This window comes from the organism of the source record quoted next, unplaced genomic scaffold (genome assembly GCF_019419815.1).
Source record: "Pyrus x bretschneideri cultivar Hongxiangsu unplaced genomic scaffold, Pyrus_bretschneideri_v1 Contig4, whole genome shotgun sequence".
NCBI lineage: Eukaryota > Viridiplantae > Streptophyta > Magnoliopsida > Rosales > Rosaceae > Pyrus > Pyrus x bretschneideri.
Genome location: NW_025999723.1, coordinates 11103424 through 11119958, shown reverse-complemented (window position 1 = coordinate 11119958; position 16535 = coordinate 11103424). Strand labels below are relative to the sequence as shown.

Sequence of the window (16535 nt, the reverse complement as noted above, 5' to 3'; positions counted from 1 at the left end):
GCGTCATATATTATCCTGACGCTGCTCATTTGTATCACTCCTGAGACTTAAATCTAAGAAAATGTTAGATGGGTAAGTCATTTTCAGAAATGATGAAGGAAAAAGGAGGTCAAATAAAATCTCAGAAGTACAAGAAGGGGAAAATTTTCTACAGGCAGTACCTTTCTGATCATACTCTTGAACACAATTGATGTTTCTATAAAAGAAGAGGTAACATGGCCACTTGTTCAAAAATCGAAGAGACACTGCTCCTCCGAATTTCAAATGCCAGATGTTCCTGAATAAAGTTCGTTGGCATTTTTCAGACGCAATCTCAGCTTTTCGGATATCACGTGCAACTTTGTCAAAGATAGCTAACAAAATTGAAAACGCGTGAATCTTACTGTTCTAATTACACCATAATTGCTGACAAGAGTAAAGGCACATCACCACTACTTACTATTGTGAAATCCCTTTATATGTCTACATTCGTTCTCCATGGCAAGGCACATCTACAATGCCTAACTCTCATTCCTCACCAAGAATGCATCTGCAACCAAACTTCTCAACATATTCAGTTTTCTTCCTCTTTGAGAATACCTTTTCAACCAAGTCCCTAAAAATGCCAAACTCATTTCCTCAGCAAGAAACCCCCTTTCGATCGCAAAGCTTTACACCAACATCAAAATCTTATACTCCTTCCTTTAAGAGAAAAAGTATCTCATATCATGCAATCTTCCTGTCTTTTCTTTTGCCCTTGCTCTTACTTGCAAGACAAGGAGAAAGAAAGCAATCAGTCAGAACCTGAAATGAAACTTCCAGTTAGGAACCGACTACCTAGAAACTTTCCTGATTGCTTACCAAGCATTGCTCTTAAGTAGCCATATTCTTTTACGGTATTTTATCACCAAGAAGTGATGGACCATCCAAATGCAAAGGTTGCACACCACTTATACTGTGCAAGAGAAGATGTCACATCTGCATGGGGGAAAACTAGGGAAAATACTACTTCTACAAGGGGAACAGATAAGGCAAGTGAAAATGATACATTGAAGCATGTGGAGACAAGCACAACAAAACACATGTCGATTCATCCCTGATGGAACCAAAGATCACTTATCACGTGGAGCTGCTTGTGGTCCCATTTCATTCAAGAACAAGTCCCAAGGTCCTTGAAGAAATCACAACCGATTCAAGATCAAGTGTCCACCATCCTTGAGAAAAGAGAGAAAAGAGAAGAAGAGGAGAGGAGGTAATAGAGAGTTATTTTTGTACTCCTATTATTCTAAATTAATGAAAGCACCATTGCTGCCTCGAGGACGTACTCCAGTCACATTGACTGTAGAGGAACCTCGTAAATTGTGTCTTATTTTATTTATTCCACTGCACACACCGTCGATTTTACAACAAAATATATGTTATGTATAATTCATTAGATTAATTTCGCCAATCAGTTCCAAAGAATGTTGACATATATTAAGAAATACGTGTCCATACCATCATCACAAAAACAAACTCCACATTAATTCCAAAGTAATTCAAGTTTGATTCCAAAGTAAAGACGCACTCCATTCAAAATTGACATCTTAATCATGTGGTTGATAAAAAAAGGACACATATCATCCGCGTCCTACTTTTCTCATAAATATCTAAGCTTATTTAAGAGAAAAGCTACACAAGTGGTTGGGATTTTTTTTAAAGTATCCTTGATACTTGATGTATCGAGCTGTATTTTCTATCATTTCATAATTTAACATCAATTCATGTATCAACATTAAAAAATATTGTGCAAAAAATATGAGATGACGTAAAATTTGTGAAGAGTCTCATTTTAAAAAAAACCTCCTTAGCATTTCTTTTGAACAAGTATGTAGAGAAGGAAGGAGAGTGTTGTAACTACATATGATCCAAATTAAAAATTATGTGCGAAATCCATATTTGGCTCTTTAATAATAGAGTTCATTAATTTGGCTCTTTGATGTAAGTTGGCACATATAACTGCTGTCAACGGCGCGCCTTAAGTAGCCGTTTCCATTGATTAGAGAGAATGGAAGAATTGTAAATTTCTTAGGGGAAGAGTGGTAACATAAAAGGAATATGATTTATTTTCCATAAAAACACCATAAACTGGGTTATGTTGACAGAAAAGAAAAGAAGATACTGATTTGGCAGGACAAACATGACCAGTAATTAGCATGCCTGCATGTGGTCCTTAAATGATGTGTCAATCATCAGTTTCCATAAGAGCTCATTTTCGACCATCTTGGTTGGGTCCTTTGATAATTGATATATGATAATTTCATTGTATTTATGTGACTGTTTCTTTTAAATGTAACGGGTGGATTGTCTTAGTAGATAAAATATTTCTCTTCATCTCACTATATCTCTAATTTAACTATTTTAGAAATAAATAAAAATAATTTACTTTGTACATAAACAGTTGTCAATCATTGATCATTTACATATAGATAAATTGTGGGGCGAGTGATTGACACACCTGTGGAGCCAAAAATAATCAAGGAGAATTAAGAGGTAACACGTGGATTTTTGGGTTAAAAGGACAAAATTACCGTCGAGGCACATTGGAATTCCTACACGCGAGCAGTGGACAATCATCCTTCAATCAAGTTAAAAGTGCCCAAATATGTATTTATTTATAACCTATTTCATCCATTCCTCATCATATCTTCTCCACAAGGTAACCCCTAAGTCATTCTTTTTTTTATTATATTAATTAACTAATTAATTGATTAATTATTCAATTAATTTGATAATTAAACACAAATCATGAACTTCACCCACAAAACCATCCAAGTGGCCTGTCCATCTCCTCCCAACGTGGCTGGCCACACCCTTATAAATACCACCTTGTTTTGTCCAAAACTCAATTCCAATTCTCTTGCTAAACTCTCTAAATTCTCCAAACAATTTTCCCTCAAAATTCTAACTTTGGCATCAGAGGTTTTTTGGCCAAAGCACCCCCCCCCCAAAATTCATCGTGGGTGTGTGAGGCTCTTGGCCTTGACCTAAGGTGTTATTTATTTTGTAGGTGCAATTTTGTCCGAGAACAAGGAGGAAGAAATTTGTAGCCTCAAATTGGTGCTTTTATTGAGAGTTTGATTCACACGCTCGAAGAAGATTCTCGCATTCAAAGTTTCTCGTTTCTCGTTCGTTCGTAAATTTTTCATACTTCCTTATACCTAGATTTTTTTTTAATTCTTTGAATAGAGGTAAGGAAAAAATACAATGACAGGAAATTTGGAAACGATGACGAATGAAACTTCCTACATTCCAAGGATTTGGATCAAATGGAGGACAAGATGTAGCTCCACCACGACGATCCATAACGCTCAAAGCGATGCCAAGTTGATCAACTTTGCCACCATGGAGCACCACCACCATGGTAGCCATGTGGACCATCGTGGTAGTAGGGAGTAGGCCAGCTTCATGGCAGCAAGCCCACGATGAGCAGCAAGCAGTGAGGTAGCCAAAAGCTTAGGCCCAGGCCATTTTGTAGCAGCAAGCTCATGAGCTAGAAGCAGCCCAAGTTGCCGCCCCAGCAACATTGGCCTAACCCTCATCCACTTGGCGCATGACCTAATCTGTAGCCTATGCTGCAAGGCAGCCGAGCCAGGCTCAACGCAAGCTGGCCCGAACCACTACCTCTGCAGTGCAAGCCCAAGTAGCTACGGTAAGAGAAGCAGCCCAACACGAGCCCATAACGCTTTTTAGTCGAGCCCAGGCCCAACATGCCCACGCGCTGCAGTCCACTACCGTGGTGTCTCAAGCAGCCTAAGTTGGTCTAAGACCGGTTTAACCAACTCAGCTCTAAATTTCTGTTCCAACGGTTGAACCGAAGGTATTTTCACCCTATTTTTTAGCAGATTTGACATTTTCCAACTCAAATGTCGCACCTAGAGTCAACTACATTTCCGCTACTCAATGAGATGCATTTCGTCTAAACTTTTCCAACCCATATAGAGAACAACACTTGTCCCAACAAGTTATAGAGTTGACGAGTGCCTTCGCACAACAGACGACCTTGGTGAATTAGCTCTTGCATCGCATCGAGATGCAACGTGCCCCTGACGAGGTGTCCTGAAGTATAACAAGGGCAGATGAAGAACCTCTCTAGCAGTGTCTTGGCAAGCAGCCACTCGACCAACCACGAACCGAGCGTTCCGGAAGTGTACACTCTCGACTTGGCCTCTGAGAAAGCGTATACTCTTGTCTCGCGTGGAGGAGTATACTCTCTCGATTAGGCCCACGACGAGCATACATTCACGGTTGGGGTCATATTCTGATAATCAACATGAGCAATCATCTAGGTGAAGTGTTCATTCGAGGCAATGCCCGTAAGGAGTATCCTCTGCCTCACATTGGAGTAGGTAGCACAGTAGACGGAGACAAGTAGTCACTTAATTCGGCTCAAGTTCAACCAGCAGCTTGCGAATTACCTACTCGCTTGCTAGGAAAATACCACATGCACCGCAGCCGCGACATAGACGAGTTGAACACATGGAAAAGTGGCCTAGACCAGCAAGTTATGACTGGAGGCAGCCGAGAGCTCTGCTACCCAACAAAGATAAATTCAAGAATAAGTTGAGAGGCTCTTGTCCGAACGAATGCGCAATTTCTAGCGTAATGAAGCTACTAACGAGACGCTCTGACAAGACATGACCAACATAAGCGAGCCATCTTTCAATGACAAGATCGAGCAGACGGGACTATCCTATATAGATTGTCGAATACAAAGATTATTTCTGTTCGGACAAAGGTAACAGCTCAACCTAATGGCATGCTGGGGGTAAACGAGTACTAGGATGACATACCAGCCCAACTACCAAGAGTCAGGGGCAGGCTTTGTTCTCAACACTCCAGACGATTCAATACTGAAGCATCACATCACCAATAGCCGAGAATTACGAACCTAGTGGTCCAATTCCTCATACTGTACACAACCTGGCCCAAGCTAGCCCCAACTTTGCTTTCACAGCCTTGCCTACTTGCTTCACGGCTCTCGGTAACCATTGATCTATCATCTTGGCTCATAACCATGCCAATCTTGTACCATGGCTCTCAACCGTGCTGATCTTACCCTGTGGCTCACGCCAACCAAGTCTCAAAAGGGCACATGACGAAACACCTAATGATGACATTATAATTCTGGGAGCAGCTCACTGCGCTTACACCCTTAAGTGGGTTCCACAAGTAGTTTGAAGTCTTAAGCAGATCGCCAAACAAGACCTCGCAGGCTGATGATTATTTCAATTATCCAGTAGTCTAACTTTCCTCAACTGTACTCATGACAATGACTTCCAAGCTCTCCATTGTGAAAGGGTAAACTAATTGCTCTCCAGTGCGAGGTTAAACTAATTGCTCTCCAGTGCGAGAACGTAAACTATTGTTTTCTAATGCAAGAGGGTGAACTAATAGTTCTCCAGTGCGAGAGGGTAAACTAATTTCCATCCAGTGCGAGAAGGTAAACTAATAGCTCTCTAGTGCGAAAGGGTAAATTAATAACTCTTCAGGGTGAGAGGGTAAACTAATAGCTCTTCAGTGCGAGAGGGTAAACTAATTGCTTTCCAGTGCGAGAGGGTAAACTAATTCCCTGACACTTATATGGGTAAGCTCTCCAATGCAAGAAGGCCATATAGCTCAAAAGATCGAATGATTGAAGACTAACTAAGCAACGAATGGTTAGGGGGCAACAACCATTTTGCACTCAATAGTTCGCTTATCCGACACTTCATCTTCAACAGCTTTGATCTTGGTAGCTCTATCCTTGACTGCTCTATTTACGGTAGCTGAGAAATCAAACTTAAGAAATTTCCTCATTTTTGGCAAGCAGCCCAAATGAGGAAGCCTAAACCATGGCCCATGCCACGCCACTTCCTCGGCCCATGCCAAGCTAATCCTTGGCTTTATTCAAGCCAAGCAGCACAAGCAATGGCCCCTGCCACACCACTTCCTTGGCCCATGCCAAGCCAACTCTTGGCCTTTGCCAACCAACGTGCCGCACCACCCCGACAGTTGCCTCATGGCAGCACCACCCAAGAAGAAGACGAGGAGAATAAAATTTTTCTTACATCGGTGCGGCGCGGAGAAGACAAAGAAATCAATGGAAGACGGTTCTTTGCACGGGCAAGCAAAGAAGAATGCTAGGGATAAATAATTGCCCTCCAAAGTTGATTTAATCCCCTACTTAAGGTAGGCTTAAATAGGCTTTGGAGGCGCTTTATTTCCCTTTCCTAGAAGAATCTAATTCCAAGTCCACCTGAGAATTTGCATTAAATCTGGAGATCTTTACACCTGCTGCCCTTTCCTGCGAGTAGCCCAACAGGTATGAGGCCATTTATGGAGCAAAAAATAATCAAGAAGAATCAAGATGCGACACGTGGATTTTTGGGTAAAAAGGACAAAATTACCCTTGAGGCACACCGGAATTCCTACCGCAAGCAGTGGACAATCATCCCTCAATCAAGTCAAAAGTGCCCAAATAGGTATTTATTTATAACCTATTTCATCTATTCCTCATCATATCTTCTCCAGAAGGTAACCCCTCTAAATCATTCCTTTTTTATTATATTAATAAGCTAATTACTTGATTAATTATTCAATTAATTTGCTAATTAAACACATATCATGAACTTCACCCACAAAAGCATCCAAGTGGCTGGTCCATCTCCTCCCAACATGGTCGGCCACACCCCTATAAATATCACCTTGTTTTCTCCAAAACTTAATTCCAATTCTCTTGCTAAACTCTCTAAATTCTCCAAATACTTTTCCCTCAAAATTCTAACCCCCCCTCCCCCGCCCCACCAAATTCATCGTGGACGCGTAGGCTCTTGGCCTTGACCTAAGGTGTTATTTTTCTTTGTAGGTGCAATTTTGTCCAAGAACAAGGAGGAAGAAATTTGCATCCACAAATTGATGCTTTCATCGAGAGTTTGATTCACATGCTCAAAGAAGATTCTCGCATTCAAAGTTTCTCGTTTCTCGTTTGTTTGTAAATTTTTCATGCTTTCTTATTCCCAGAATTTTTTAACTCTTTGAATAGAGGTGAGGAAAAAAAAAATACAATGACGGGAAATTCGAAAACCACGATGAACGAAACTTCCTACATTCCAAAGATCCGATCAAATGGAGGACGAGACGTAGCCCCACCACGACGATCCACGACGCTTAAAGCGATGACAAGATGATCAACTTTCCAACGACGCTCAAAGCAAGGCTCTTGGCTTGACCTAAGGTGTTATTTGTTTTGTAGGTGCAATTTTGTCCAAGAACAAAGAGTAAGAAATTTGCGTCCACAACACCTTCATGGGAAATGGAGTATTACTGGTACTTGTGCTCTTCGAGTTAAATTGTTCTTATTTTGCTTAACAATATGTATACAAAGTAGTACGTATAGACTGACTTCATTTTCACAATATTATAGTTTGTATTGTGAAGACTTATTACTGATACTGTCTGACTCATCAAACCAGTAAAATTACGTTCGTCAAATAGGTTAGACAAGGTCAGTATGTATGTCATAAGCATATACCCGAATAATGCTGGGGAGACTAAATTTTGTAAACATTAAATGCCATAGAAACTGAAGATTGAATTATTATTTAAGTGTTGATTACCATATATAGTTCTTATTTATGACACATTTTTTAGTTTGTAAATTTAGTCTACAAATTTAGTTTCTTAGCAGTACCATGTAAAGTTTGATTTGATAACGTAAGCCTTGCGTTTGAGTTGACATCACTCATACATGCGTTCATTGCATGGCTGGCCATTCCCAACAAAAATTCTCTCAAAGGTGCCGTCCGCCCCCCCTCCTCTCTCTCTCTCTCTCTCTCTCTCATATTACATCCTCATATAATATTCCCACAACCACAACCAAACAACACAAACCCTACATTAAGTACCTCTATAATCCCATTTAACTATTAATCTCTCTCTTTCTCTCTCCCTCTCCCTCTCTCTCTTCCCAAAACACCCCACATCTATAAAAAGCAGCAGCTCACCTGATTCTTTCTCATAACATTCCCAGCTAACTCCTTTCCTCTCTCTTCACCAAATTAAAAGCACTTACCCAAAAAGCACACGCTAACCACCTTGGAAAAAGCACAAACACCTCACATAGCAATTCTCCCGAGTCCAGGCATGGGCCACCTCATCCCACTTGCCGAGTTTGCCAAATGACTCGTCCACCGCCACAACTTCACCGTAACATTCGTAGTCCCCTGCGACGGCCCTCCAACAAAAGCCCAAAAGTCCGTCCTAGACGCCTTGCCAACATCTGAACTGAATTCCATCGTACATGATTGAGTTGCGAAAACTTCTGGATAGATATCTTACATTTGAACTGAATTCTTTCTAGTTAAAGAATCTCTTTCTAGTTCCTCGGGAACAATTAAGAGATTCTCTAGAAGAAATACGGGCTACTGGCAGCAACATGCTATGGGGTGGTGTCCCGCTTAAAGGGTCAAATCAATATGTTATAAGAAATAATAATTTCTTATGAGGGAAATTAATAATAATTAACTAGCTTTCTTTTTTTTACCGTATAATTAATTAGTTATTAGATTAAATCTTAATCATTGATAGTGAAATAATCTAATGATTTAAAATTTGTGTAAAAAATATGATGCCACCAATCTCATATATATATATATATATACATATACATACATACATATATTCTCTAAATATTCCGTTGAACATATAATACTGAAAATCTAAGAAAGTTGTGTACCTGCAAACTTTTAAGATTACAGAGCCAATTTAAAATTTAATTGACACATAGATAATGACCCCACGTATAACAAAAGATTCTAATACGACAATCTTAATTATTAATGATTTATTGGCGAGTAATCAACCTCATTATCTCCGACTCAATAATGGATCCAAGGGCCGCTGGCTGGTGCGAAAGACTCAAACATCAAATTTGGAACTTCTTCCAGCGTCATGTTTTCATCATCGTAATTGAGTGCATGCATGGATTATATATGGATATGAATACATACCAATACACACACACACACACACACATTGGAAAATAATTGTTTGCCAGCTAGTCCAGTATTTCTCAACTAACAGTATCCTTTATCGACTTCAAATTTCAATTCTTTTTAAAAAATTGACCATTTCTTTTTTCGTTTTTCTTCCCCACCCTTTTAGGCTTTTAGGTAAAACAGAAGTTTACCTAACACACGTTTTTCACATTTTATGCTTCATAGCATGGAACCAACGAAGGGTATAGAGGCTTGATTGTCAAAAATGGGTCTGTGGAAAAACAAAGGAGCGTAGTAGACTTTGGATGGTTGGAAAAATTGGGATGAGTTGTAGACCCAAACATCCACTATTTGGAGTGTTCACATTTTCCACACGCCAATATCAATATCTTCCTTCTTTTTTTTTTTTCTATTTTATTTATTTTGCTAAACGAAGGAATAACTTATACGAAATTCATTGAAACTACAGGGAGGGGATTTTGAAACAAATTTTCACGTTGAATGAGTTAACAAAGCCTTCTTATACAAAGGCTTGAATTTTGAAGTAAGAACAGTTGAGGGGGACGTAAGAAAAACATAAATGAACTTTGTACAAGAAATTTAGAATGGTAGATAATCATTACGCGTGGGAGTTTATTATTCCTATAATATTTTTTTTTTCTAGGATTAGTTAGATTGGCACTTGAAAGTTGTAAAATCATCATAATGCCAATGTCCCAAGATAAATTACCTCTCTATTTAAAAGCAAGTTACTGGATCAAGTCATGTATACAACATGAAATATATGTTATATATAATTCATTAGATTAATTTCGCCAATTAGTTCCAAAGAATGTTGACATATATTAAGAAATGCGTTTCCATACCATCATCCCAAGAACAAACTCCATATTAATTCCAAAGTAATTCAAGTTTGATTCGAAAGTGAAGACGCACTCCATTCAAAATTGACATCTTAATCATGTGCTTGATAAAAAAAATGACACATATCATCCGGGTCCAACTTTTTCTCATAAATATCCAAGCTTATTTAAGAGAAATGCTACACAAGTTGTTGGGAATTTTTTTTTTAACTATTCAACCATTTGTATTATGACACTTGGTATACCGGGTTGTATTCTCTGCCACCTCATAATTTAACATCAATTCCTGTATCAACATTAAAAAATATTGTGCAAAAAATATAAGGTGGCAGAAAGTCCGTGAAGAGTCTAACTTTTAAAAAATCTCCTCAGCATTTCTCTTAAATAAGTATGTAGAGGAGAAAAGAGAGTGTTGTAACAACGTATGATCCAAATTAAAACTTGTGTACGGAAATCGATATTTGGCTCTTTAATAATAGAGTGCTATAACAATTTAGTGATAAAACACCACTAGAATACTTAGGTTTAGGCACAAGTTCATTAATTTGGCTCTTTGATGTAAGTTGACACATGTAACTGCTTTGTGTCAACGGCGCGCCTTAAGTACCCGTTTCCATTGATTAGAGAGAATGGAAGAATTGTAAATTTCTTAGGGGAAGAGTGGTAACGTAACATGATGGGTACAAGATGATTTTTTTTTTCCATAAAAATACCATAAACTGGGTTATGTTGACAGAAAAGAAAAGAAGATATTGATTTGGCAGGACAAACATGACCAGTAATTGGGATGCATGCATGTGGTCCTTAAATGATGGCTCAATTATCAGTTTCCCTAAGAGCACATTTTCGACCATCTTGGTTGGGTCCTTTGATAATTAATATATGATAATTCCATTGTATTTATGTGTATGTTTCTTTTAAATGTAATGAGTGGATTGTCTTAGTAGATAAAATATTTCTCTTCATCTTACTATATCTCTAATTTAACTATTTCAGAAATAAATAAAAATAATTTACTTTGTATATAAACGGTTGTCAATCATTGATCATTTACATGTAAATAAATTGTGAGGTGAGTGATTGACACACCTTTGTGGGAAATGGAGTATTACTGGTACTTGTGTTCTTCGAGTACATAAATTGTCCATATTTTGCTTAACAATATGTATACAAAGTAGTATGTATAGACTGACTTCATGTTCACAATATTATAGTCCGTATTGTGAAGATTTATGATTGATATTGTCTGATTTATCAGACCGATAAAATTATGTTCGTCAAATAGGTTAGACAAGGTCTGTATGTATGTCATAAGCATATACACGAATAATATTAGAATGATTAAATTTTGTAAACATTAAATGCCATGAAAACTAAAGATTGAATTATTATTTAAGTGTTGATTACCATGCATAGTTCTTATTTGTGACACATTATTTAGTTTGTAAATTTAGTCTATAAATTTACTTTCCTAGCAGTACAATGTAAAGTTTGATTTGATAACGTAAGCCTTACGTTTGAGTTGACATCACTCATACATGTGTTCATTGCATGGCTGGCCATTCCCCAAAAAACTCTCTACAAGGTGCCGTCCCCCTCCACCTCTCTCTCTCTCTCTCTCTCTCTCTCATATTACATCCTCATATAATATTCCCACAACCACAACAAAACAACACAAACCCTACATTAAGTACCTCTCTAATCCCATTTAACTATTAATTAATCTCTCTCTTTCTCTCTCTCCCTCTCTCTCTCTTCCCAAAACACCTCACATCTATAAAAAGCAGCAGCTCACCCGATTGTTTCTCATAACATTCCCAGCTAACTCCTCTTCTCTCTCTTCACCAAATTAAAAGCACTTACCCAAAAAGCACAAGCTAACCACCATGGAAAAATCACAAACACCTCACATAGCAATTCTCCCGAGTCCAGGCATGGGCCACCTCATCCCACTTGCCGAGTTCGCCAAACGACTCGTCCACCGCCACAACTTCACCGTAACATTCGTAGTCCCCTGCGACGGCCCTCCAACAAAAGCCCAAAAGTCCGTCCTAGACGCCCTGCCAACCGCCATTGACCATGTCTTCCTCCCGCCAGTCTGCTTTGACGACATCCCGCAAGGCTCCAAAATTGAAACAATAATTTCCCTCACCGTCGCCCGATCCCTTGCCTCCCTCCGCGACGCTCTCAGCTCCTTGGCCTCCCGCACCAAGCTCGTCGGGCTTGTCGTCGATCTCTTCGGCACAGACGCCTTCGACGTCGCCAAAGAATTCAACCTCTTCAACTACATTTTCTTCCCGTCCACGGCCATGCTCCTCTCTCTCGTCCTCTATGCGCCGGAGCTCCACGAAACGGTGTCGTGCGAGTATCGAGACCTCTCCGATCCCGTCACGATTCCCGGGTGCATCCCAATTCCCGGCAGCGAGTTGCTCGAGCCGGTTCAGGACCGTGGAGATGAGGCCTACAAATGGTTTATTCATCATGCGAAACGGTACCGTTTGGCCGATGGGATTATGGTAAATAGCTTCACGGAGTTGGAGCGAGGTGCTTTGAAAGCGTTACAGGAGAAAGAACCGGGTAAGCCGCCGGTTTACCCGGTTGGACCGCTAGTAAAAATGGAGTTCAGTGGCGTTTTGGATGACCAGTCATCCAAGTGTCTGAAGTGGCTGGATGAGCAGCCACGTAGCTCTGTGTTATATGTTTCTTTTGGAAGTGGTGGGACCCTCTCTTTTGATCAGATCAATGAGCTGGCTCTAGGGTTGGAAATGAGCAAGCAAAGGTTTCTATGGGTGGTGAGGAGTCCCAGTGACAAAGCTGCCAATGCCACTTATTTTACTGCTCACAGCCAAAATGACCCTTTGAAGTTTCTTCCCGAAGGGTTTACGGATAGGACCCAGGGGCGGGGTCTGGTTGTGCCCAATTGGGCACCGCAGGCTCAGATTCTAAGTCACGAGTCAACAGGAGGGTTCTTAACCCATTGCGGTTGGAATTCCTCCTTGGAGAGTATTGTAAATGGTGTACCTCTTGTTGCTTGGCCACTATATGCTGAACAAAAAATGAATGCTTATTTGTTTACAAAAGACGTAAGGGTGGCACTGAGACCCAAGCCGGATGAATATGGTTTGGTAGGAAGGGAGGAGACTGCGATGGTGGTTCAAGCTCTCATGGAAGGCGAGGAAGGTAAGCGACTCAGAAGCCGAATGAAGGACCTGAAGGATGCTGGTGCTACAGCTCTTAGTGATGATGGGGCTTCTACAAAGGCACTATCTGATGTGGTCACAAAGTTGAAAACCCAAATTTCAAATTAAAATGTTGTTTTAGTATCTTCATGCGTCTCACCCACTTCACTTTCGTATTTTTACCCTCCCAGTTATGTTGTCCAAAGGGGTGAAATGATAATATAATTGTTCTTGGTTGACTGTAAGATATTATGGTGCATGTATAACAGCCACTTTTTTAGGTGTTTATTCTTGCATTGGTAGGCCTCATAGGCAGAGGCACCATATGTAATGGGTGGGGACCCAACTGGGAAGAAATTTCTTACATCACGACAGAGTCGTGGGCACTCAGTTGAGATGAGAGATGGATGGAGGATTGGAGGTGGCTGCCATTGGACCCGGGGCAAGTATGGCAATTAATACTAGAGAAAGTGACATTTAAGAGGAAAAGTATGTACCCCCACATCACATCTGGCTGTCATGGTGTATGACTTGAGCATGAAACCGCCTTTTAGGCTCAACACTTTGATTGGCCAGAAAAGCAGATCAAATACGTGTGATTAGTACTTAATTCATTCTAATATTGTTATTTGAAGTAGGATTATATCTATAATGCTATTCTCTTAAATATCACACAAAACGGCAAATGCAACAAGAAAAAAAGGACGACATACATGAAACGAAGGCATCAAGATATCGATGTCTCAAACTTAGCTCTCATACGTCAAGTTTTAACTCTTTCACTTGACGTCGTGTAAATACATAGAACACGTCCGAACATTCACTACCAAAAAAAAAAAAAAAAAAACCCTTTCCAAAAGAAATAATTTTATCGAGTCAAATAAGGTTTCGTTGTCTAATCTGCACAAAGATGCCTATTGTATTGCATAATTTGAATTAATTTTTTATTTAATATTCTAGGTATCACGAACACAAAATTACAAACGATATACATGTACATCTGTGGAAGATTCTTGCAAAGAGATTGCACACATTTTTTTTTACAATAAACGACACATTATTATTAGCAAGTCATTGCGTTAGCTACGCCTCACTACGGTGCTTATAGTTAATTGGCACTTATCTCCCAAGATACAATGACCATGTCCTTGTAATAGTATAGCACTCCAAATCACAAGGCTCCATGAACCATGATTGTGTTGAAAACTCTCTCATATGGACTCAATGAGTCTCTCTAATATTTAGTGCACTCTATTTATGATAGTGTAAATAATGAAAAGTTGTTAAGTGATTATAAAGGGCTTCCCTAATTATAGAAGTTGAGATACCTCTTTGGAAAACTTGTGACTATTCATGAAGAGTCAAAAGTTGCAACTCTTCATTTGAATAGACACATCTTTCTACCAAAGCTCCACTTCTAATTTCCATTTAATTAATAAATTTAATAGTATAATAATAATAATAATAATAATAACTCTTTGGAAAACTTGTGATTATTCATGAAGAGTCAAAAGTTGCAACTCTTCATTTGAATAGACACATCTTTCTACCAAAGCTCCACTTCTAATTTCCATTTAATTAATAAATTTAATAGTATAATAATAATAATAATAATAATAATAATAATAATAATAATAATAATAATAAAACTTTTCTAACAATCCCCCGCATGAATGGAAATTAACTCAACACTAAGCAAATGACTATGCAGACACTAGAGAGAACTCAGTTGGAAAAGTACCGCATTGGGATAGGTAACTTTTGGCTTACTATTAGATTTACTTAGATAATCAGTGAACCCCACTTGGATTTCCAAGTCTTCCAAGCTATAGGAATCATTGAAAGCGTAAAGCTTAACCTAGTCTCAGTGGCAACCAGCACTGTTATCATCATCGAACATGGATAGAAGGAGAATATATCTCTATAGTGCATCTTGGAGTTGTCGTAATTTACTTGTCCCTTTTGAACCTAGATCTTGGGATCTTCTGTCAACTAGGTTAGGTTTCCACTATGACTTCTCTAATTGCGGGCTTTTAATCCATTCCCCTCGATGATACAACTAACTCTCTAGTGAAGTACATTCCCCCCCCTACCTTCCCCCAAAATTAATGTATTTGTAGGAATGTCTCTAACCTTTCAATACCTTAAATTTACTCTTTACAAAAATTATTTAAAATCGTCAAGTTGAACTAATCAACTATATTTTTATTATCTCCTTTAAGAAGCAAATTACTTTTTTTTCATGCTTATTAAGTAGAGGAAATTGTAGCAATTACCATTGCTCTCTCAACTTTTCAAAATATGCAGCTATGGTCATTTTCCTTAACACCGTCAATAACTCCGTTAAATTCAATCATGTGCCTAGCACATGACACTGACTGTAGGGGCAATTAAGGAAACATATTATTTCCCAGGTTGAAGTCGATACCCAAGCTTTCCTCCACGCCCAATTCTCAAATTCCCACCATGTACATTCACCATCCATTCAAATTCTTAATCATGATCATGAAAATAACATTCTAATCAAACACGTCTTGTCATCAAATACATTAAACAAACCATTCCAGTCATGAATTTAAGTCATCAAAATACAATTCATAAGGCCTCAATGGTCTACGACTATGTACTGCTCAAAAAAAGATTACATCATCTAATCCAGTTCTCCATGGTCTATCCACATCAAAAAACAAGCATCAACATCATCTATTTCAAAACCACCATGGTCTTCACATCTTCCATCAGAAAACAACTGGTTACATCAACCAATCAAGGTCTCTTTGGTCCATGAACATAAAAAAAACAAGCAGCAATATTATATATTTCAAAGCCTCCATGGTCTTCCCATCTTTCCTGAAGCTTGTGCCCCAGAACTTTGACCCACAAATCAATGTAAATCTGATCTTGCTTGGTTCCCCATCCCATTGTATCTACCCCTTCTCACCTAAATCAAAGAATTGATTCAGTGAATCAAATCAAATTGGCATATAATGTATGAGAAAATAATCAAAGATAAACTTACAGGTTGTTTTCCCTTTCCTTGTTGCCTTGCTTGAGAACAGACATGTTGCTTTTTCTTTCCTTAGGAGTTAATTGGAACTCGTGTTTCAGTGTTCACTTGAGAAATTTGTGTCCCTGAAGTTTGAGAGTTTGCTTGGCATTTTGAGTTGTTGCTTGAGTGTTTACTTGTTGAGTCTCCTGCATTAACCCAAGAATGAATTAAACTACAATTCAACTTACAACACTTGCTAGTTTGGTTTTTTAGGATTTACGAAAGCAGAAATATGTACCTGACTTTTATTTGTTGCATTCGTATGTTGTGATTTTCCACATCCTACTTTATTGTGCCCTAACTTTCCGCATTTATCACAGGCTATCTCTACAAACCATTTTCTAAGTCTCTACGGTTGTGGTGTGTCATTATGCTCACCTAATAGATTAGTTAGTGGTGGGGGATAGTGTGCTTGTGGCTCAACTTCACCTACAAATGCAATTCTCTT

At 38.9% G+C, this 16535-nt stretch overlaps 1 protein-coding gene across 1 annotated transcript; it reads left to right on the top strand.

Annotated features, from left to right (window-relative positions):
- Window positions 1–11659: 11659 nt before the first annotated feature.
- LOC103941996 (hydroquinone glucosyltransferase-like) lies at window positions 11660–13326 on the top strand. The gene has a single exon (XM_009352192.3). The coding sequence runs from the start codon at window positions 11746–11748 to the stop codon at window positions 13165–13167; it is 1422 nt and encodes a 473-aa protein (XP_009350467.2). The 5' UTR covers window positions 11660–11745; the 3' UTR covers window positions 13168–13326.
- Window positions 13327–16535: the final 3209 nt, after the last annotated feature.

What these genes read in the sequence shown, in the direction of transcription:
- LOC103941996 (XM_009352192.3), top strand. Translation starts at nt 11,746, where the DNA reads ATGGAAAAATCACAAACACCTCACATAGCAATTCTCCCGAGTCCAGGC.